At 65.0% G+C, this 22,400-nt stretch overlaps 1 protein-coding gene across 7 annotated transcripts in view; it reads left to right on the forward strand.

The window, feature by feature from the left end:
• IQSEC1 (IQ motif and Sec7 domain ArfGEF 1) overlaps positions 1 to 22,400 on the forward strand; it is a 141,340-nt gene that overhangs the window by 106,325 nt on the left and 12,615 nt on the right. For all 7 annotated transcript variants that reach the window (XM_061397251.1, XM_061397250.1, XM_061397254.1 and 4 more), the window contains 8 exons: positions 6,199 to 6,493; positions 10,015 to 11,246; positions 14,766 to 14,927; positions 16,372 to 16,494; positions 17,700 to 17,866; positions 20,744 to 20,883; positions 21,250 to 21,279; positions 22,067 to 22,192. In XM_061397251.1, coding sequence (XP_061253235.1) covers positions 6,199 to 6,493; positions 10,015 to 11,246; positions 14,766 to 14,927; positions 16,372 to 16,494; positions 17,700 to 17,866; positions 20,744 to 20,883; positions 21,250 to 21,279; positions 22,067 to 22,192 — 2,275 coding nt within the window. Of the gene's footprint in view, positions 1 to 6,198; positions 6,494 to 10,014; positions 11,247 to 14,765; positions 14,928 to 16,371; positions 16,495 to 17,699; positions 17,867 to 20,743; positions 20,884 to 21,249; positions 21,280 to 22,066; positions 22,193 to 22,400 lie in introns of those variants that run through there.

Below are 22,400 nucleotides of genomic sequence, written 5' to 3' on the forward strand. Positions count from 1 at the left end.
AGCCACGCTACCTTCACCGCATCTCTGCTCCTGTGGCCCCTCGATGGGGGACACGGCCACCGGTCCCTTCCCACCCTCCCTCCCCTTCAGACCCTGCCCTGGTCTGTCTGCGTCTGTCACCCAGAACCTAGTGCAGAGCAGGACCCGTCCCCTCCCCATCCTGGGCGATAGACCTCTGCTAATGTGACCACAGAGCCGCAGGAGCCCCAGCAGGGGGTTGGGAGGGAAGGCTTGTGAAGTCTCCTGTTGACTCTGGCTTGAACCTCCCTTTCTGGGAATCAGAAACCCTGAACAGAGTGTGGCGGAGGTGTGAGGGAGCGCATGTGTCTGGGAGGCTGTGTTGCTTGGGCCTGGGCACTCTGCTGGGAGTGTGGAGGCGGCTCTGGTGTGGACATCTGACCACAGACAGGCCTGCAGATGGCTCTCCCTCCGCGTGGGGCTGGCCCACTCAGAAGACAGTGGCTTTTCCAGACGATGTGACCACCACTGGCGCCACGTACCCCAGGCTGGTTTATGTCATGACCACACACGACCCCAGGATCCCAGGCCCTGGACCCCAGCCCTGCCCCCAGGGGCACACGCTTCCTCTCTGCTGCCAGGTGGCAGGTGCGTCCAATGGGGATCCAGTCCCCTGCACCCGTGACCCAGCGGCTCAGCTTCACACCCCACGCTCCTCGTCTGTGGAAGGGACAGTGGCCCAGCGCGCCCTGGTCCCGGGGTGGCGGTTGGGTCACAGGCCATGTAGGTTAATCGCCCAATACAGCACCCGCACACCCCGAGGCTTTACAGGGAGCGTTGCTGTGCATGTGTGTGTGTGTGTGTGTGTGTGAGAGAAAGAGAGAGAGAGAGAGAGAGAGAGAGAGCGAGCGAGCTATTCAGGCACAGCGGGTATGAGTGTGGGCTCTGACCTCACTTGTGAACTGCGTGTCTCGGGGCAGGCTAGCCTCTCTGTGCCTGGGAGGTGTGTCAGCGGTCGCGGGGAGTAAGCAGCCCTGACTCTGTAAACATTATTTCTGTTATCGGCATCGTCAGTGCTGGGGGTGAGCAGCGGGTCTCTGCTTCTGCCCACAGCTGCCTCAGACTAGCGTTTTTCTTAAGAAAAGTCATTCATGACCTCACAGGCCATAATTAGAGACGTCCGTGTGGCCGAGGGCCCCCTGCCTGACTCACCCACCAGCTGGAGTGGGGATGTGGCATCTCAGCCTTGGAGCCGGGCCCCTTCCCCCGGGCCCAGAAGCCCCTTCCCCCGGGCCCAGAAGCCCCTTCAGGAGCGTTTACAGCTTGGCCATGGGTGGTGTCCGCAGGGGGCCCCTCCAGCAGGCAGGGTGGGTGACCCTGACCCCCCTGCCCCTCCCACCTCTCACTGCCGGGACCTGCAGGCAGGGCCCTCTCGGTCAGAGAACTGGAGACCGCGCTTAGAAAGCGCTTTTCACGAGCCGATGGCGTTTTGAAGGCGGTCTCCGTGTACCGACTGTGCAGACGGCACCCGTCAGTGGCAGGGGTCCTTCTGCCCCGCCTCCAGCAGGTGTCTGCCCTGCTGCGGCTTGTACACCTCCAGGGACGGGCAGTTTGGCCACGCGAGAGCATCCTTTCTTGAGCTGGGCGACGTGGGCTGTGAGCCTGACAGAGGCTTGGCCGCCGGCCTCAGGTCGTCCCTGGCCGTGCGCTCCAGCCCTCGGTGGGAGGCGGCCCCGTGCCGTCGTGGGTGTTGGCACGCGCCCCCAGCCGCGTGGTCCTGTGGGAGGGTGCTCGCGGGCCTGCAGGAGCGAGTCAGGGACGGGTGGGTGCTGTCTGCCCAGGCTCTTGGGAGAAGGTGGGGGCGAGCGCCCCAGCCTTCGGAATCCACCTGGAGCTCCGGACAGTCTTCCCCTGTGAGCCGATACCTGCGGTGGACGGCAGGGCTGGGGCTGTTCCGGCTTCTCACTCCGCGTCACTGACTGGCTTCGCAGCCTGTATTAAACTCCCGTCAGCCGGAAAGGTCCCCCCACTGTTTATCACAAGAACTTCCCTCGGGCCAGACCTTCCCCCCACTTAACGTTGTTTCCATTAGTTTCCATTATATTGATGTGTGATTTATGTAAATCAGTCCCTTGCTGACAGGCATTTAGATTATTTCCAAGTTTCTACAATCAGATACAACACAGCCGTGGAATTCCTTGCACGCACCTCTGCGTATTGGCCTTGCTTCCTTCGTGAGAATCTCTGGGAGAGGGAGGCCGGATCAGGAGCGTCTGCCCAGAGCACTGGCCGCACTCCTGATTCTCACGGAACGTCCCGGGAACTCTGAACGGTCGGGGAGCAGCAGTGGTGTGCATGGGGCCCGCCCGACCCTCGATCTGCACGTGGCCCAGGGTCTGCGCGTGCTCTCGAATCCCCGTGTGCAGCTGAGGGCTGACTCTGGAGTGTCCGATCCTGGCTGATGGACAGAAGCTTCCCCGAGAGAGGGGGTTCCTGGGTGGTGGGACTTGGAGCTCCCACTGGGCGAGCACTGTGGTGAGGAAGAGGTGTTCGGGGCTGCTGGGGGCTGGGCCAGTGCCCTGTGTCCCTGGGGCAGGCCGCCCTGGGCATCCAGAGCTGAGGGCTGGCCAGGACAGAGCTCTAGCAAGTGCAGGGTTGCACTTCGATGACCAGGTCTAGCTGGTGCCCTGAAAACCTGAGGCCAGCATGCCTGTCAGTGCCCGGGGTTCCCCCGTAAACGTGCCTTTGTGCTCACCAGGGCTCTGGCTCGGATTAGGAAGACCCCCTTGGGGTCTGGCGTGTGTCGCTTCTCTTCAGGACCAGGAAGGAGTGATGTTCTCTGGCTCAGGACGGTGCATGCTCTGCTTGCTTCTGTCCAGTCGTTCACTGGAGGACGGTGTATCGTGCTGGTCGCAATGGTTTGGTCTGGCCACTTCTTATCAGGACGCTTTGAGGGTTTGATTTTTGGGGTATGCAGAGGCTGCCACGTCACACAACTCAAGTGGATACCATTCACGTGGAGTCGGCAGGACTTGGGGACAAATAGAGGGCATGGGTGCCACAGAGCGGACTAGGGGAGGGACTGGCCGGTGACTCAGCTCAGGACTCTGGCTCGGCCTCCGCGAAGGGACGGGGGCCATCGCGGGTTAGGTGTGGGGCAGGCGGGGTGTTCATTGGGGGTGGCGCACGTCAGAAGCCCCACTCCAGGGCCGGCGGGCCTCACCGACCCTGTTGGTCTGGTGCACGTGTCGGCACTCGGGGAGCATAGCCAGCAAAGCAGCCAAGTACCCTGTGCGCCCACAGAGCCTGGGCACCGACGTGGGCGGAAGGCAGCACAGGGAAAGCCGCGGCAGGTTGGCGCTGCGAAAGCGCTGAGTAAGGGGTTAGGAATGCTGTGCGGAGCGGGGCGTGGTTTTAATTCGGTGGAGCGGTGGGGGCCTCCTTGGAAGGTGGCATTGAGCAAAGACCCTGGAGTGGTGAAGGCATGGAGCGGGCTGAGATGTAAGACGGGAACAGCGGTCCAGGCAGGGGAACAGCCAGTGCAAAGGCCCCGAGGCAGGGAGTGCCTGATGCCTTTGAGAAGAGCGGAATGTCCCTGCGGGCCAGACCCCAGTGAGGCTGGAACAGCGTGAGCGAGGGGAGGGGGCATGGCGAGGTCAGGCCTTGAGGGCTGTGTCTCCACACTCGGTGTGATGGGCAGGGGGCCCTTGGTGTGCCCCCTCCTTTGTTGGGATTGGTCTGGCTGCTGTGGGAGGAGGGGCGGGGTGCTGGGTGAGAGTCCAGGGACCTGCCCTGGCGGCCTGGATGTGCTGAGAGGCGGGCAGGTGGGTGTGTCTCGGAGGTCGGGCTCACAGGTGCCTGCCACGCATCCGTTTGGCCGTGACAGAGGCCTGGCCCTCTCCCCAGAGCACCTTCTGGAACCTGCTGGCCTGAGACAGTCAGGAGCTGACTTAGGGACCGAGCGGGAACCCTGGGCTGGCCCAGCCCCGCAAAGGCCTCTTGCATCCGTGGCAGATTGGAGTGCCCCTCCCACGGGGCTCCAGCCTCATCCAGCCAGGGCGCCACGGGCATGCATGTTGCGCCCGTGAGCCCAGCCGGACAGGAGGCCCGTGCCCTGCACAGGGTCCAGGGGCAGCTGCCTGCCCCTCCCTCCTCAGCACCCTCTGCCTCAAACAGGCGGGAGGAACGCCCTTCCACCCATGCAGATCGCTCGAGACCAAGTGAGTGCAGGCTGGGGAAGGGGCTGAGTCCCTTGCCCCGTGAGGGTGGACACCCTTCTTTGCCTGGGGGGTGTCGGTGCTGGGGGCGGGTCCCAGCCCCCGCCTGGCCCTGTGCTGCACCTGCCCGTCACCGCCGTGGCTTTTGCAGCCTCGGGGCTCAGGGACTATTTAAAATCCTGGCGAGCTGAGCCCTGGCTGCTTCGCTGCGAGGACACGATTGCATTTGCTGTCTCCCTCTTCTCTGGAGACAGAGCGGCCCTGATGGAAGGCTCCAGTGGGGGCACATGTGGAGCGGGTCCTGGGGTCTCGGGGAGGAGGGCAGACAGAGTCTCCCTTCAGCCACGTGCACTCAGGGGGGCCCGTTGCCTGAGGCCCCCCGACCTTCTGCCCCCGCCCCTCCCGCTGTCCGTCCAGGGCTGTCTCGGGGAGCACCTGGCCCCGCCCCACACGGGCCCACGAGGCCCCGAGGAAGCTTTTGCCAGTGACTGCCGGACAGCAGGGGTGCTGGGCCTGGGGCCAGGCCTTGGGCGGGCGGGAGCCCCTGACTCACAGCCACATCAGGGGCTGGCACCCGGGGCTCTTCCCCAGGAGAGGACCCTCATCACCCTCCACTGCTGGGCTGCAGGCTCTGCCGTAGGAGACCCACTGAGCGTCCCCGCGGGCCAGAGCGGAAGGCTGGCACTATTCTTAGACGGCCGGCCTGACAGCACGTGCCAGCTTGGCAGCGGGCAGGAGAGGCGCCCCGGGCATGGGTGCCTGTGGCTGGGCCCCGCCGGCCCCTACCCCGGGAGGCAGCCGATGGCCTCACGTTCCGTGGTAGGCAGAGCTGGGCGGGTGGGCCGGGCACACGCTGCTGATTGCATTGCTGTGAAGATGGGACCCTAGAGAAAGGAGCACTTGCAGCCGTGGGGCTCTGCGCCCTTCCCTCCCCCGGGCCACTTTCGGAGGGACTGCCACGCCGGCCCCAGGGATGCTAGGATGCCCTGAGGGGCGGGAGTGGCCGGCACTGCTGGAGAGGCTGCCCGAAGGTCCCAGAACCTTGGCTGCACGTTTGTCGCCGCCTCTGGGCTCACATCTTCTGGGGCCGGGAGTGTGGGGTGAGTAACCACCCCACCCCACGCCCTCCCGGACGCTTGGAAGGTTGAGGGGTGCGCACAGGCCCGGGGACCAGGGCTGTGGGGTGGCAGGAGCCCCCATCCTGGGCTCTAATCCCGATGCACCCATGCTCAACCTGCGTGACCTCGGGCAGAGCCGGCGCCACGCGGGTGTCAGTCTGCTCTCCCAGAGATGGAGTGAACAATCGGTCCTCGTAGACTGGCTTTAAGAGTTCGAGAAGACGCTCTGTGTCCGCCTCCAGGCCGGTGGTCACCAGCAGCACGGACGGGGTGGGCGGCTTCAGCACTTTCTTGCCTGTGGCTCACGAGCGCGATGCTGAGAGCTGGGTGCAGGGTGGTCGTGTGTGTGTCCTGACCTTGGATCAGGCCCCGTGACCTCGTTTTACCTCCATCGCGTCCTGAAAGCCTGTCTCTAGATACACGCTGAGCGGTTAGGGCTTGCAGCTTGCGGGTGTTGGTGGGGAGGGACAAGCTCAGCCCAAAACAGATGCCCGCACGCCTGACCCTGCGGGCATGCAGCAAGGAGTCACTCTGTTCATTGTTGGTCAAAAAGGAAAAAAAGGACTTAATCCTGGCAGTGGGAGTACAGGAGCGAGGGGGTGGGACCCGCAGGCTGTCAGTGGGCGTCCCGGGCACAGCCTGCTCCATGGGGGCCCGTCATGGGGGTCAGTGGAAGGGGAGCAGGTCCATCAGGGCGGGGTGTCGGTTGTAGGGGGTGCGGGGCATGTTGTACAGCCAAAGCAGGGCCTCCGTGAGAGGAGGGGAGCCTTAGGGAGGCATGAAGCAGGGGTGGCCGTGGGCCCCGGGGGTCCACCCAGGGGAGGGCGGGGTGTGGGCTGGACGCCGTCCTGCGGGGCCCAGGGCTGCGGTCTCCCCCTCACCTCCAGTCTGTGCTTTCTCCGCAGCGTTGAGGGCGAGGCCCCCAGCAGCGAGCCCGGCACGTCGCTGGACAGCCCCTCCGCCTACCACCAGGGGCCCTTGGCGCCCGGCTCGGGCCTGAGCCCGGAGCCCTACGAGCACGCGCCGAGCGGCGCCTATGGGCTGTACGCGGGGCCGCCCGGGCAGCAGCAGCGCGCACGCAGGCCCCGGCTGCAGCACTCGACGTCCATCCTGCGCAAGCAGGCCGAGGAGGAGGCCATCAAGCGCTCGCGGTCCCTCTCCGAGAGCTATGAGCTCTCCTCCGACCTGCAGGACAAGCAGGTGGGCAGCTGGCCACGTGGGGGCGGGGTGGGGTGGGGCGGGGGCCCCCAAGCACTCAAGGCTGGGTGCCAGGCAAGGGTCGTTCCCCACGATGGAAGCCTCAGCCTCAGCCCCGGGCCCTCATGGTCTCCTCCCGACTCCCGGAGGAAGCGGAGGGCGTGGGTGGGCATGGGGTGCTGTGTCCAACCTCGGCCTCTGCCCACTTCCTGCTCCCCCTGCGGCTGGGCTCCAGGCGGTGCTGGGCGTCAGGGCCTGACTCTGCCAGTGCACAGCTTGCACAGTGGGGGCCACTGAGGTCCCGGGGTCCAGGAGAGGCCTGGACCTTCCGGGGTCTGCGGGAGGGGGAGGGGGAGGTCAGTCCACAACAGAAACAGCACGTCCTCTGGACAGCAGGAAGGCCAGGCCGCTCATCCCACCCCTCGGTTTGCAGTTCCATGTTCTGGAGGAGCACTGTCTCCTCAGGCTGCGCCTCCTCCCCAGGGACTAGGCCCAGACCCCCCCACGGGGTCAACACCCGTGTGTAAAACGAGGGCATGCCCGGCCTGCCCGCGTGGCCTCCCGGCCCCCTCGCCCCGTGGCGTTTGGCCCTGGGATCAGGTCCACAGCAGGGGATCTCTGTTCCATTTCTCAGCTGCACCCAGATCTAAAGTGGATCAGAACAGTTCTTAGCAACAGCCGTCTATAGCAGGACCGTTAGAAGGGAGAACGGTTAAGCAGAGGCAGTGGAGGTAATAACAAGCCTCGCGTGGCCTTAGCGTGGCCACAGCTGCTCGTTTTCTCCCTCGCACGTTAGCCCAGTGCCCGCTGTATGCCACCCCGTGCTGGTGGCTGGGGAGTCCCCGGGGAACGGGTGTGGCCACAGCCCTCAGGCAGACGCTGTGGTCCAGGAGGCAGGGTAGCTATGGACACACGGGCTGGCTGCAGAGCAAGGATGATGCGAACCCCAGGACGAAGGAATGGGAGGCTGGCCGGTGCCTGTGGGAGGAGGTGGCTCGGGTGGCTGGGGGAGCCTCGCCAAGGCCCCTTGGAGCCAAGTAACCGAGGCCAGGGCCTTCCAGGAGAAGCTGGCAGCAGGTGCAGAGGCCCTAGGCGGGCAAGCTTTCTGGAAAGGGCAGCCAGGATGAGGTGGGCCCAGGGGGGCGACACTGAGGGCCACTGAGCATTCGGCTCCCTGCTGAGCCTCCTGGCAGTCGAGGTGAAAATAGTAACGGGGCGGCGGGGGGATTACACGGCAATTTCCAGACGGAAGCAAGGTGCCTGGTTCCGTGGGGGCTTGGAGCGTGGGCAGCACAGAGCCACGTTTCAGTGGCAGGAGCCCAGCGCAAGGCCTTACTGTGGCCGCTGGCCCCCGGCCTCCACATCTCCTGTGGCTCCCCTTCATGGGAGGCCCAGCCTTGGGGCTCCTTGTCCTGTCTCGTCTCAGAGCCTCTGTCCCCCTGCACAGCGGGCAGCTTCTGGGGCCCGTCTGCAGCTGGACACGGGGTTGGATGAGGGTGACACCTGTTAGGTGAGTGCAGACGGCTTGGGTCCCCCCTGTGCCCCAGTCAGCACTCAGACGGGGCCTCGGGGCAGCTCTGGCCCAGAAGGGGAACGACCCCGGTGGGCTGCATGAGCACAGGCCCGGGTCGGTGCGTCCCCAGGAGGGCCAGGGGGCTTTGAGGAGCAGCGTAGAGCCCACGCCTGCCCCCTAACACCACTTCTGCCCCTGCCCCGACCTAGGGGGCTGGCTCAGGCCAAGAGCGTCGCTGCTGGGTTTGCGAGGTCTAGAGTCAGCGGGACAGGAGGGGCCGTGGATCATGCTCTGGCCTGTGCGGGGCCCCCACCCCCAGCCGAGCAGAGCCGAGGGACTCAGAACCCAGATCTCAGGGGGCGCAGGAGAGAGGGCTCCCTGGAGCCCAGGCATGGGCCTCCATCGGCCCTGAGCGCTCTCGGAGCTGTGCTCCAAACCCAGGAAACAGACGCTGCTGGCAGATGTGGAAGTGAGGTCATCCCTTTGGACGCGGTTCAGTGGCTCCAGGGCGAGAGAAAACACAGACGCGCCCTGGCTGCCTCCAGGCCCGGCCGGGCTCGCCCCGCCCCTCCGCTCCCGACTCCTCTCCTGAGGGGAGCCCCTCTGCCACCCCCCCTTTCTGGAGGGCTGGCACATCCGCGTCTGGGGGAGCTGGTGTCCCTCACGATGACTGGGACCCACATGCACCCCCAGCAAGGCTCCGAGCCCTCCCGCCCCGCCCGCACCCCCCCTCCCCCGGGGCTCCGGACAGCCGTCGCCTCCCCTTGGCTGAAGCCTGGTTCCCTCGGCATCTGCCTGGCTTTGTGCCCTGAGCTGGTGCTCCGTCTATTCTGCACAGACCTCGCCTCTCGAGGGCGCAGCCCTGCTGTTCACACGGAGGGGACTGGGGCTCTGACCCTGGGGTGTGAGCACCTCCTGCGGAGGACAGGGCCTTCCCCCTGCCACGGCAGGGGCTCGGTGGGCCAGCCCACTCCTCATCCTGGGTCTTGTTTGCTTTTGGAAAGTGGACTCCAGCCTCACCCCAGAGCGAGGCACGGGGAGCGGCCCTCGGGACCGTTCTCAGGCCTGGGGCTGGCAGGCTCCGGAGGCGCACACACCTCGCGGTAGAGTCCCACCGCCCTGCCCACCTATGGCGTGGGCCCGCCATCAGCCTCCCGGAGGGCGCCCTGGGGTCTGGAGGCCTGCAGGGGTGTGTTGGGTCTCTTCTCTGAGGCTCAGTTTCCCCATCTGTACACGAGTGGGTGTGGGGTCCCCACAAGCTGTCCACTCTCCCAGGAGTGCAGTGGAGTGTCCAACACCTCCTCCGCCCCGTGTTGAGGGTCTGTCTCACCTGTGCCCGCCGCTGGCCTGTGAGGCCGGTCTGACAGGCCCGAGGGGCCACGGGTCCAGGCTTCTCAGAGTCAGTCTGCGGATGAGGGCCCAGGCCCGCAGCCAGTGCTCAGTGCTCAGGGCCGACGCGGGTCTCGCGCTGGTCTCTTAGCCTGCCCCCGCCACAGTCTCCTTGTCTCCCGAGGGGCGGCCTGCAACCTCCTGCAGCAGCTCCAAGTTTCATTAAACTGCACGGCCCCGGTGCCCAGGGCAAAGGCTGCTGCGGACAGAGAAGTCTGGGAAACCACCTCCCTTGAAAGGCTCTGAGGAGTCCTGCAGGGAGCGCCTGCTGTAACCACAGCTCACCGCTCCTCTGCCTCCCTGGGTCTAGGAGCCTGTGGGCACAGCCCCCGGCGGGTTCCTGGGTCTAGGAGCCTGTGGGCACGGCGCCCGGCGGGTTCCTGGGTCTAGGAGCCTGTGGGCACAGCCCCCGGCGGGTTCTTGGGTCTAGGAGCCTGTGGGCACGGCGCCTGGTGGGTTCCTGGGTCTAGGAGCCTGTGGGCACAGCCCCCGGCGGGTTCCTGGGTCTGGGAGCCCTGTGGGCACAGCCCCCGGCCGGTTCCTGGGTCTGGGAGCCCTGTGGGCACGGTCTGCCCTCCAGGCCAGGCCGGGCCATCCTCACACTCCTCTCCATCACCCGCAGGTGGAGATGCTAGAACGGAAGTATGGGGGCCGCCTCGTGACCCGGCATGCAGCCCGCACCATCCAGACAGCCTTCCGCCAGTACCAGATGAACAAGAACTTCGAGCGGCTGCGCAGCTCCATGTCTGAGAAGCGCCTGTCCCGCCGCATCGTGCTGTCCAACATGCGGGTGCAGCTGTCCTTTGAGGGGCCCGAGAAGGCGCACAGCTCCTTCTTCGAGGGCAAGCAGGTCTCGGTGACCGACGGGGACTCCCCGCTGGGCTCCCTGGGGCCGGCCGAGTGCGGGGACCTGGGCCCGCCGCCCCCGCCCGCCCTGCAGGCCCCTGCACCCGCCAGCGACTTTGCTGACGCCATCACGGAGCTGGAGGACGCCTTCTCGCGGCAGGTGAAGTCGCTGGCCGAGTCCATTGATGACGCGCTGAACTGCCGCAGCCTGCACGCCGTGGAGGGGGCGCCCACGCCTGCCGCCGAGCCCTCGTCGGGCCTGCACGGCGCGGCCGAGCAGCGCCGGCTGGACGAGATGACCGCCTCGTACAGCGACGTCACCCTGTACATCGACGAGGACGAGCTGTCGCCGCCGCTGCCTGCGGCACAGGCTGGGTGCCGGCCGTCCAGCGGCGAGTCGGACCTGCGGCTGCGGGCCGGAGCCGCCGCCCAGGACTACTGGGCGCTGGCCCACAAGGACGACAAGGAGGACACGGACACCAGCTGCCGGAGCACGCCGTCGCTGGAGCCGCGGGCGCGCGTGGAGCACCTGCCCCTGCTCACCATCGAGCCGCCCAGCGACAGCTCCGCCGACCTCAGCGACCGCTCTGACCGCAGCTCGCTCAAGAGGCAGAGCGCCTACGAGCGCGGCCTGGGCGGGCCACAGGGCAGCCCCAAGCACGGCCCCCACGGGCCCCCCAGGGGCCTCCCCCGGGAGGAGCCGGAGCCGCGGGCCCGGCCGCCGCGGCCCCTGGACGCCCACCTGGCCATCAACGGCTCGGCCAACCGGCAGAGCAAGTCCGAGTCGGACTACTCCGACGGTGACAATGACAGTCTCAACAGCACGTCCAACTCCAACGACACCATCAACTGCAGCTCGGAGTCGTCGTCCCGCGACAGCCTGCGCGAGCAGACGCTCAGCAAGCAGACCTACCACAAGGAGACGCGCAACAGCTGGGACTCGCCCGCCTTCAGCAACGACGTCATCCGCAAGCGGCTCTACCGCATCGGCCTCAACCTCTTCAACAAGTGAGCGCCTGGCGCCGCGGGGCTGGGGTCGTCGGGCCCCGGGTGGCGGGCAACCTCTTCAACAAGTGAGCGCCTGGCGCCGCGGGGCCGGGGGTCGCCGGGCCCCTGAGGGGGGCGTCCCTGGCCCTCGATCGGCTGAGGACCGCGCATCCCGGAGCCATCGTGGGCACCCAGGGAGCCCTCGAGACTCTTGTCTGCCCCCAGGCTGCGGCCGGAACACTGCGTGAGCAGGGAGGCTGTCCTGTACTCTGTCCCTGGAGCCCGCCTGCCTGCTCTGGGCCCCGCCAGTCCCAAGGCGTCTCAGACCCTCCTGGGGGAGGCTGGGGGGACTTGGGGGCCCCCGAGCTCCCCTCATCCCCGGCAGGCGTCGTGTCCTGACCCGGAAGTCCCAGCCGGGTGGATAGGTGGGGGCCAGAAGAGCTGCCTGCCTGGACCAAGCACCTTGGTCTCTGGACTCTTCCTGGCGCTGCCGGCCCTCTGCCGTGGGCCACATACCAGCCTCCCTTCGCATGTCTGGATGCGTGACTCTGGTCCTCACACTTCCTCTCTGTGTGTCCCCCGTGGGTGCGACCCCCACAGGGGCCTCATCTGTGTGAGTCACGGGGTGTGAGCTGGAGATGAGCCCGTGTGGAAGGAGCTCAGAGAGTGCCGGGCCCAGAGTCCAGCCCGTTCCTCCCTGCCGTCCCCTGGGCCCCTGCGGACATCCCCTGGGCGTGGGCCACGCACACTGTCCTGTTCTGACGCTGCCACGCAGTTCACTGCTGGTGGCCGGACCCAGGGACGTCCAGTGGCTGTTCGTTGAAGTAGAGCCTGCAGCTGGACATGGGGACCCATTTCCCCACATCCTGGACGGCACTCAGCCTTGTCTCCCACCCTAGTCCAAGCGTAGAGATAGTGTCTCCTGTTTCACTTTGGATTTGCCTGCCTGCTGCTGAGGTGGAGTATCCGTGTTTGTGTCTTTTGGCTGTTTTGGTTTTTCCTTCTACAGAATGCCTGTTCTTATTTTTTGCCTATTTTTCTGTTATTTCTCTTTTTGATTTCCTTAATTCATTTCAGTTTAGTTCAGTTGCTCAGTCATGTCTGACTCTTTGCAACCCCACGGACTGCAGCACACCAGGCCTCCCTGTCCATCACCAACTCCCAAAGTTTACTCAAACTCATGTCCATTGAGTCCATGATGCCATCCAACCATCTCATCCTCTGTTGTCCCCTTCTCTCCCCTTCAATCTTTCCCAGCATCAGAGTCTTTTCAAATGAGTCAGCTCTTTGCATCAGGTATCCAAAGAATTGGAATGTCAGTTTCAGCATCAGTCCTTCCAATGAACACCCAGGACTGATCTCCTTTAGGATGGACTGGTGGGATCTCCTTGCAGTCCAAGGGACTCTCAAGAGTCTTCTCCAACACCACAGTTCAAAAGCATCAATTCTTCAGTGCTCAGCTTTCTTCACAGTCCAAATCTCACATCCATACGTGACCGCTGGAAAAACCATAGCTTTGACTAGACGGACCTTTATTGGCAAAGTAATGTCTCTGCTTTTTGATATGCTGTCCAGGTTGGTTTGATTTCCTAGTGGCTCTTTATATGTGGTGGATGCTGACTCTTTGGAATTACAGAAATGTCTTCTTGTCACTGGCTGCCCCTTTGGTAAACTTCTAAAGTGGAATCCACACACTATAAGATCTGTCCTTGTGAAGTGTCTAGTTCAGTGGTTTTTAAGTATACAGTTTTTAACTTTGTTTATGCTTTGCTCGTTTAACAGAAGTTACCAGTTCTTTTTTACATTTTTTCTTATTGAGATGTGGTTGACACATAACCTAGCTGCAAGCACACACAGGATGATTCCCCGTCTGTCTGTATACATGGTCCGTTTATCGGCGTTCCCTTTGGGTGCTGCTTTGTTTTTTTATGTTTTAAGAGACCCCACCCCAGGTCATCACGTTGGTTCACAGTATTTTCTCAGGACTGTCGTGGTTTTGTTGTATATCCTTTGGTACGTCTGCCTGATGTTTGGTTTGGAGAGTGGTACCCGGTGAGGAGTGGAGCTTTTATTATCGGTGGAAGTTAGCTGGTCGTTCGCAGACAGTTTATTGAGTCGTCTGTCCTTTCTCTGTTGACTTGAAGTCCCGTGTGACTCCTCCGGAGCGGGGCCTGTGCTGGGATCCTGTCGCTTCCTTGGCAGATACTCACGGAACACCTTGTGCAGGCCGGCCCTGTGCGGGGGCCTGGCCGCGTCTGTGAACAGGATCAAAGATCCTCGTGAGGCTCCCTCCACACTCGTGGTCGGGGGCTCTGTTTTTTCCTGTGCCCACATCAGGCTTTGGGTTTTACATGCTTTCTTAGGGCAGAAAACCCTCTTTTGTCCTTTTAAACAGCGGTCTTGGCTCTTGTTGGCAGTTACTCTTCCACACTGATTGTGGAATCAGCTCGTTAAGACTGTGGAAACCCCTGGAGGACTTTTCACTGCAGCCCCTGTGATTGGGGGGCCTCAGCCCTTTACAAGTCGAGGGGCAGAGGTGAGGCTGGGCCTCAGGCACTGTTTTAGTTCAGATTGCTGGTGACCACAGTCCGTGCAGCTGCCCGCTGGGCCCAGTGCAGGGGCTCAGCGGCCGGTCCCAGGACGGGCCCGCAGCTGCAGAGCGCACTGTCGAAGGTGCGGCCTCGCCCACAGGGAGGCGGTGTCACCCGTCCGTGCATCAGCACCTGTGGCCGGGCGGGAACAGGGACCCTGGGTCACCCCTTCTGCACCAGGACCCAGCAGGTCGTTCCCTGCCAAGCTCGGGCACAAGGCTGGGGCGTGTGGCCACCCGGGGTACAGATAGCGGGGTCCCCTCGCAGCCGGAGGCCGGCCCACACGTAGAAACACGAAGTGAGCAGGGCCTGCCATCAGCACGCGGCCGCAGGGAGCCCCGGCTCTGACCGCCACGCCCCAGAGTGCCCCTCGGGCTCCAGGCCCGTCCAAGGCTCCTGCTCTCCCGCCCTATTTCTTCTGATCACGGGCACCTTCCCGTGAGGTCAGCCAAGCCGGCACCAGGCCCCGAGGTCCGGTCCGAGGGAGCGGCCTGCTGGCTCACTGCCTGAGTCCCTGGCCGCAGCGGGAGCCAGCTCTGGGCCTCCGTGTCCTCTGGTGTCCTGGAGGTTTGTCGTAATCCCTCAGGTGCTCACCTGCTGTGCACCGAATTCCAGGCGCCGCCCGTGTTAACACACCCGTCCCACAAGGGTGGTCCTGGCCCTGGGAGGCCACGCAGCTCACGTCAGGCACCTGGGCAGCGGGGGCAGTGTGGGGGCTGAGCTGGCGTGGGGGTCCTCGGGGTGCCAGCCATCCAGCCTGTCCTCAGGCGGCCAATGCGTGCTTGGTGGGGCCGCTGTGTGCGCCCCTCACTGGCCCAGGCTGGGCGCGGGGCCTGGACAGTCCTGGTGCCCCGGGTGGTGGACTCAGGCTGGGAAAGGACCAAGTGCCATGGAGGCGGAGGCGGGCAGGGGCGGACGCGCCCAGCTGAGCCTGTCTCTCGTCCGCCAGGAAGCCCGAGAAGGGCGTCCAGTACCTCATCGAGCGCGGCTTCGTGCCCGACACACCGGTGGGGGTGGCCCACTTCCTGCTGCAGCGCAAGGGCCTGAGCCGGCAGATGATCGGCGAGTTCCTGGGCAACCGGCAGAAGCAGTTCAACCGCGACGTGCTCGAGTGAGTGACCCCTCCCGTGACGCATGCGGCCCCGCGCACCTCCAGTCGGGTGGGGGTCCCGCCACCTCTCCCCTGACGCATGCAGCCCCGGGCACCTCCACTGGGGCGGGGGTCCCGCCACCTCTCCCCCAGATGCACGCAGACCCCGGGCACCTCCAGCCCCGTCCAGCAGGGCCGGCCCCAGCCCTGGTCCCGCGGCCTCTGTGCTGCCATCCTGGGTGCGGCGCCGGCAGCCAGCCGAGCTTGGGCCCTGTCCTCCTCCCTCTCCTGCTGGGAGATGGGCTGATGGTCCACCAGGCTAGCGGCCCCAGACCCCGCAGAAGAAGGGGTTTCTGGCCCCTGGGAACTGCTGGCAGCTTTGAGAAGGCTTGCCTGCATGTGCCTGCACCGCCCCCCGCCGCCCTCCCCGACTGTCCTGAGAGAAACAGCTCCGTGTCTGGGGCCCGTGGTTGCTGGGTGGGCGCTGTTACAGGCCCTGTCCCCACTTCACCCTCAGGGGGTGTTGGGGGTCCATAGCCCCCTCCACAGACGAGAAGCCAGAGCCAGCAGTAGATGGCTCAGAGCGGGTGTCCTTGGCTGGGACCTGGGGCATGGCTCCAGGCCTGCCGTGGGCACGGTGCCCACCCAGGCCCTGCACAGGATGGATGACCCAGCTGGTGGGCCAGGCACAGGGTCAAAGCACACACACAGCTTTGCACTCGGTGACACGCCGACACCCTGGAGAGGCAGCCTGTGCCCCCAGGCTGCTCCCCCCACAGCCCCTCTGCTCCAGCGCCCCCACCATAGTGTGGTTGTTGCCCCTCTCCTTTGAAACCAGGGAGGGCCCGTCCAAGGAGAGCTGATTAGCTACCCCGTGAGTGGGGCCCAAGACGACCGTCCAGCCCAGCTCCTGGCCTGCGGCCGGCCCTTAGCCCACCCCCCACCCCCACTCCTCCAAGCCGCTGCTGGTCCGTAGGAAATCCGGGCATTGTTTCCTTAGATTAGAAAATAGCGGCGGCCTCAGGAAGTAGCGAGACCCCCTCCCCTGCCCCCAGGCATCCTCCTCGAATACTGGTCAGCAGACTTCCCTGTGGGGCCCCACCTGCCCCTTGCCCCGATGGCTGAGAGTGCTCGGAGCATCACCCCAGTGGACGGGGTCCCTGGGAGTGGACACTGGGACCTCTGCAGCCCCCCTGGGTGGTCGCTCGAGGGTCCCTGGTGCAGACCCAGTTTCTCTACTCAGGTCCCAGTCAGGCTGGGGCAGGGCCGTGGCCAGAGTCCCCTGCCCCCCGCGGCCTCCCCATCTCTGCCCTCCTTGCGGGTCAGCGGGTGGGAATGGCACCGCCCCTCTGGACACCCCTCGGAAATGCCTAGGAGAGCCTCCCTCCGGGCCTCCCTGCTTCGAGCCCTTGGCCCCCAGCGGGAGAGGGCAGGGTCGCTGACCCGCCACGGGCTCTCATTCCAGCTGCGTGGTGGACGAGATGGACTTCTCCGCCATGGAGCTGGACGAGGCCCTGAGGAAGTTCCAGGCACACATCCGGGTGCAGGGAGAGGCGCAGAAGGTGGAGCGGCTGATCGAGGCCTTCAGGTGCGGGCCGGGCCGGCGGGGAAGGGGCCCCACTCAGAGGCCGGGGCCCCGAGGGCAGAATCCCCCTTCAGGGGCAGGGGGCCCCTTCTGGGTGCCAGGCACCGTGCGGCCCAGTGCTGGAGCTGGGGCCTCGGATGCTGGCTCCCGAATCCGTCAGCATCGTTGCAGGGCAGACTCTCAGAGACACAGAGAGCCCAGTTCTGATACACACGCCCCGTGCCGGCTGTGTGACCTTGTGCTGTTACTTAACCGCTCTGTGCTTCAGTCCTCACCGGCAGAGGGGGATGATGACGGCACCTACCCTGGGGTGGTTGGGCAGGTAAACCACTCGGGATGTGTGGGCGCGTTTAGCCCAGCGCCTGGCACCCCAGAGAGCCTGTGATCGAGGCTAGCTGTCCCTGCAGCCCTCCTGCACGCTGGGACTGTGCACACTGCATGTTGGGGCTCCGGGCCCCATGCTGGGTGTGGGAGACCCAGCCCCCTGGTCTCTGCATGGGTGGTGGGGCCGCAGAAGAAGAGACCCCAGGCCCTGGGAGGGGAGCATTCAGACACTTCCATCCAGGAGGGCTTCCTGGAAGGGGCAGCTCTTGACAGGGAAGAGAAAATTGAAGCCCATGTTGTCTAAGCTCTGATGGCTGCAGCCTGCGAGCTCAAATTGCCATGCTCCTCTTGATTCCTCTTCTCCATCCCTGCCCCAACCACCCAGCCCTCCACAAGGGCGCCAGTGGAGGGGACTTTGGGAAGGCGTGTGGGCGTGTTGGAGGCCGTGTGTTAGTGAGGCTGTTAGTCAGCTGCCACAGCAAAGGCGCCGCAGCAGCAGGGGCTGAAACCAGCCGGAGCTGGGCCGCCCTCTGAACTGCAGCCCTAGGCTCCTGTCACCCGAGGGCCCCGGGGCGGGTCCATCCCCACTCTGGCGGGGCAGAGGGCACACCATGCCTTTAGGGCACAGCCTCTCAGCAGCCAGCACTCTGAGGGGGCCCGAACAGCCGCCATCCAGCTGGGGGGCAGAGGGGACTTGACTCCCATGGCAAGCAGATGGGCAGATGGTCAGGGCCAGCTCTGCTAGTTGGGAGTCCTAGCCATGTACCCGATGCAGACACAGAGGCTCTGAGACGAGTGACCAGCCTCGGGTGTTTGGGACCACTGGGGGGCGAGGGGTGGGCTGGCCTCCTGCCCTGGCTGAAGTCCCCCCCGCCCCACCCCAGCCAGCGGTACTGTATCTGCAACCCCGGGGTGGTGCGGCAGTTCCGGAACCCCGACACCATCTTCATCCTGGCCTTCGCCATCATCCTGCTCAACACCGACATGTACAGCCCCAACGTCAAGCCCGAGCGCAAGATGAAGCTGGAGGACTTCGTCAAGAACCTCCGTGGTGAGCCGCCCTGGCCTCGCCAGCGCAGGGTGGGGGTGGCCCGTCCCGAGGGCGATGTGAGGCCTGGTCTCAGAACGACTGCAGGGTTTGGGCCCAGGCCCATTGCAGGGCCACAGGGCGGAGGGACCACAGGCTGGGTGCTCCCAGGGCCTCTGAGCATGCCCCTCCCCAGCCTCCGGTCTGGCCTCCACGGCGGCCCCGTGGCCCTGTTGCCCATGGGAAAGCTGGCTGTGAGCTGCGTGCTCCTGGTGACCCAGGAGCTTCAGGGGCTCCGGTTCCTCCTCTGGTTTAGCGCCTCAGCCATGGGACTGGGGCCTCTGCTGTGTGTGAAACGAGCCCAGAGGGCGGAGGCTCGAGGAAAACAGGGCTGCCGGGACACACACCTGCCGGCCTGCCACCCTCACATCCGTGACCTCGCAGTTCGTGCACCTGTTTGCTCCGCCGTCCCAGGACGACGGCGAGGAGTGGCTGTGTCTCCCTAGTTCCCAGGGTGGGAGCCGAGCACCCCAGAACCAGGAGAGCAAGCTGCTTGGCTCTGTCTCAGGAGCCTGGGCCCTTCCCACTGATGACCTCTTGTCTTCAAGCCAGGGACCCCAGGGTTTCTGCCCCACCTTCCTTGAGCTTCGAAGGTTCAGAGGAGGGGGGGCCCACCCGAGGTCACGCAGCAAGTGAGAGTTGGAGGAGGCAGGAGTTCCAAGGCCAGGCCAGTGCTTCTGCATGAAGTGCATGCCCAGCTCGTTCGTCTTAGGGGAGGGTGCCCCCACCCCAGCACACACACTGGACATGCCTTTTCTCTGGAATCGCTCAGCTGCCCAGCAGGACCAGCAGCCAGTGGCTCTGGGAGTCCAGGGAGAGGCAGGAGGGGAGCCTGGACACCTGGCAAGCGGTGTTTTGCTTTTACTGATATTTGTCTTTGAATTTCTTTTTGTAAGTATGTGTGTGTGTACACAGGTTTACTTTTTCACGCGTTTCGGTTCTGGCTGTGCTGGGTCTCTGCTGCTCTGCGTGGGCGTGCTCTGGCTGCAGTGCATGGGCTCCTCATCGTGGTGGCCTCGCTGTGGCCGCTCATGGGCTGTAGGCACATGGGCCTCCGCAGTTGCGGCTCACGGGCTCTAGAGCGTGGACTCAGTAGTTGGGGTACACGGGCTTCGCTGCTCAGCAGTACATGGCATCTTCCAGGACTAGGGATCGAACTTGTGTCTCCTACATGAGCAGACGGATTCTTATCCATTGCACCACCAGGAAAGTTCCTTATGTTTATATTTTGCGTGGGTCCTATCGTCACATGGTTTAGAAGCCAGAGAGTCACGTGACCCAGCAGTCACCCTGCTTGGAATTTACCTGAATGAGTCGGAAACTCCCCTCTGCACAGAAACCCACAATTCACAGTTGCCCAAACCAGAAAGCCCCAAGCTGCCCTTCAGTAGGTGCACGAGCCCTGGTCCGTCCAGACTGTGGACTGTTACTCAGAGCTGCAAAAAATGAACTGCCGAGTCTGGAAAAGATGCGGAGGACCCTTAAGTGAACACTGCCAAGAGAAAGCGGCGCTTCTGCAAAGCCTGCACGCGGTCCGGCTCCAGCCACGCCACGTCCTGCGGGGGCGAGGCTGCAGAGACAGGGCTCCAGTGGTGGGCGGGGGGCGGCAGGGGAGCAGAGGGGAGCCCAGAGGGTGTTCAGGGCGGGAGAAAGTCTCTGTGTGGTGGTGTCACAGTGAACACGAGTCACTGCACGTTTGTCCAGACCCACGGGATGGACACCGCCACGCAGGAACTCACGCGTGACCTGTGGCCTCTGGCAACTGGGGCACGTCCGAGTAGGTTTCTCCAGTTGTAGCAAACACACCGCTCTGGTGGGGCTGCTGACTGTGGGGGAGCTGGGATGTGCTTTCCGCTTAATTTTGCTATGAACTGGAAACTGTCCGAAAAGACCCAGAAAGGGCAGAAGGTCCGCCGCGGGGCCCCTCCCAGCCCCAGAGGTCGTGTGTCGGCACTGAGTCCCGCTGTGCCTCCAGAGCTTCCCCGAGAGGCGGACACGCGCAGTTGGCTTCCCCCCTTCCACTTGGCTCCTCGCTCTTGGGTTGAAGCCCAGCCGTAAACCTAAGGCCCTTTGCCGCGTCTGCTCACCTCGATTCTGCGGACACAGTCCTCACTGCCCTGGCGTCCCTACAAGGACCGCTCGGACAGTCCCCCACCAGGCACACGGGTTTGTTCCCTTCTCCTGAAGTCTGGAGGCAGAACCGAGATGCGTATCGCGCCCCAGGGGCCAGACCCTTGAAGGCACTCAGTGCACCTGAGGCGCGTGGCATCAGGCAGGGGACAGGCGGGTCCGAACAGCCCCCAGAGGGCCGAGCCGTCCCACTGCCGCACACCACCCCAGGAGCCTGCGGACCGAGGCCTGGGGCTCGCATCTCTCCTGAGCTGGGCTGGGTTTTTCTGGCACCACTTCCAGGGCCGTGTAGCAGAAAAGGCTTGAGAGTGTCATCAGAGCGACCAGGGTTCAAGTCCCAGAAATGGGACAGCAGCCACTCAGACCCACTGAGCTGTCCAAGAGGGAGGAGGCTAGAGCTGCCCTTGTCCCTGTGAGGTCGCTGCGCTCTGGGGGCCCTGTGTCGTGGGGGAGGGCTCCTGGCTCAGAGAGGCTCGGTGTCAGGCTGACAAGGGGCCAGATGAGGACGTGGGCCCGCCCCCCAGCGCTGCGGCCGGGATCGAGCGAGGCAGTGTTTACAGAGCCGCCCGAGCGTGGCTGGAAGGCCCCTCCTCGCTAAGCGGGGGCAGAGCTGGCCTGGCGCTGGAGCCGGGGTTCCGTCACGGGGGAGCCGCCCAGCAGCTGTGGGCCAGATGCGGTGCCTTGAGTGAGCCGGCCGCTGTCCCCTCCCAGGCGTGGACGACGGGGAGGACATCCCGCGCGAGCTGCTCGTCGGGATCTACGAGCGCATCCGGAGGCGGGAGCTGAAGACCAGTGAGGACCACGTGTCGCAGGTGCAGAAGGTGGAGAAGCTCATCGTGGGCAAGAAGCCGGTAGGTGGCCTCACGCCCGCCACGGGGCAGCACCACCCGGCACCCAGGAGCCCCCACCCTGCGACCCCGGACCAGTCCCCGATGCCGCTGGAGCCTGGTTCCTCCGGTCAGGACTGGTGAATTACACTGCCTTTAGGGCTGTCTAAGCGGCTTCCCTCTGGGTCCCTCCGAAGAGAGCCTGAGGCCTTGCTTGAGCCAGCGGCCCGGACTGTGCAGTGGCTCCCTGGTGCCCTGGGCTCCCCTCGAGCCCGCTAGGGGCGCTGGAGAGGTGCCACGGGAGGGGTGTCCCGCGGGGTCTCCACCAGGGCCCGGAGCGTGTGTGGGGCATTAACCTCTCTCGTCGTTTGTTCACTGTTTCCCCCCTAGATCGGATCCCTGCACCACGGGCTCGGCTGTGTGAGTGCCCTCCACTTCCCCTTCCGTGGTCCCCGCAAGCCCCCAGCCCCCGGCCCCCCAGACCCACCACTCCGGCTGCACGAGTCACTCTCCGTAGCGATGAGAAATTTGCTTGTCACAATTCTCCCCACCTCGGATCTCGGCGGCCCTGCGGGGAGGGCTGTGCTGTCAGGCCCAAAGCAGATGGTCTCCGTGCATCTCGTCTGGGCCTGGTCGAGCTTGTCCCCAGGCCCCGAGACCCTGCGCCTGAACTGATGGTCTTGGGGTGGCGTTGAGGCCTCCTGCCCTCCCCCTGCCCACCTGGCCCGGGTCTGCCTCCCCAGTCCCTTCCGCTGGCCGCCAGGTCAGGGCCCAGGACCCCCGTGACTCGTGTGACCTGGCCCCCCCGGCCTCCCCCCGGCCCCACACTCTGCCGTCCTGTCTCCCGCCCCTGACGGCGTCAGGCTGGGCCCACGTTCCCCTCCCGTGCCCTGCGGCTAGCCGAACTCAGCCCTGGAGAGCTGTGCATGCGGAGGGCGGGGATCACCCCCTTGGGGTGGCGACCACTGGCTTGGGTCCCCACACGGCTCCCCAGACTCGGACGCCGGGGCTGAGATTCTTCAGGACGGAGGGCCCGGGGTCTGGGGGGCTCAGGCCGCACGTGACAGGCTCTTCGGAGGCTCCCCTGGGCACCTGGGCCCCACACCCTGCTCTCAGCGCCGGGAAGGCGGTCTCCCTGGAGCAGGGCCCGGGGCGGGCGGCGGGCGTCCCCAGCTGGGGTGCAGGCTGACGTGGCCCCTCCACACAGGTGCTGTCGCTGCCGCACCGCCGGCTCGTCTGCTACTGCCGACTCTTCGAGGTTCCAGACCCAAACAAGCCCCAGAAGCTTGGGCTGCACCAGCGCGAAATCTTCCTGTTCAACGACCTCCTGGTGGTACGTGGGCCCATGGGTGCGGGGCTGGGTGCGCAGACCCCTGGCGCCTTGGGCTGCCGCCTCCAGGATGGAGCGTTCGGCCTCCGCAGCTCCTGTCCCGGCCCCTCGGCCTCTGGGGAGCCTCTTCCTGACACTGCTAGCAGAGGCCTCGCGGCTCCCTGAGCTGGAGCTGGCGGGTGTGGTGCCACCCCGTTGGCCTGAGTCTCAG

The sequence above is a fragment of the Bos javanicus genome, chromosome 22, assembly GCF_032452875.1.
Source record: "Bos javanicus breed banteng chromosome 22, ARS-OSU_banteng_1.0, whole genome shotgun sequence".
NCBI classification, from domain to species: domain Eukaryota; kingdom Metazoa; phylum Chordata; class Mammalia; order Artiodactyla; family Bovidae; genus Bos; species Bos javanicus.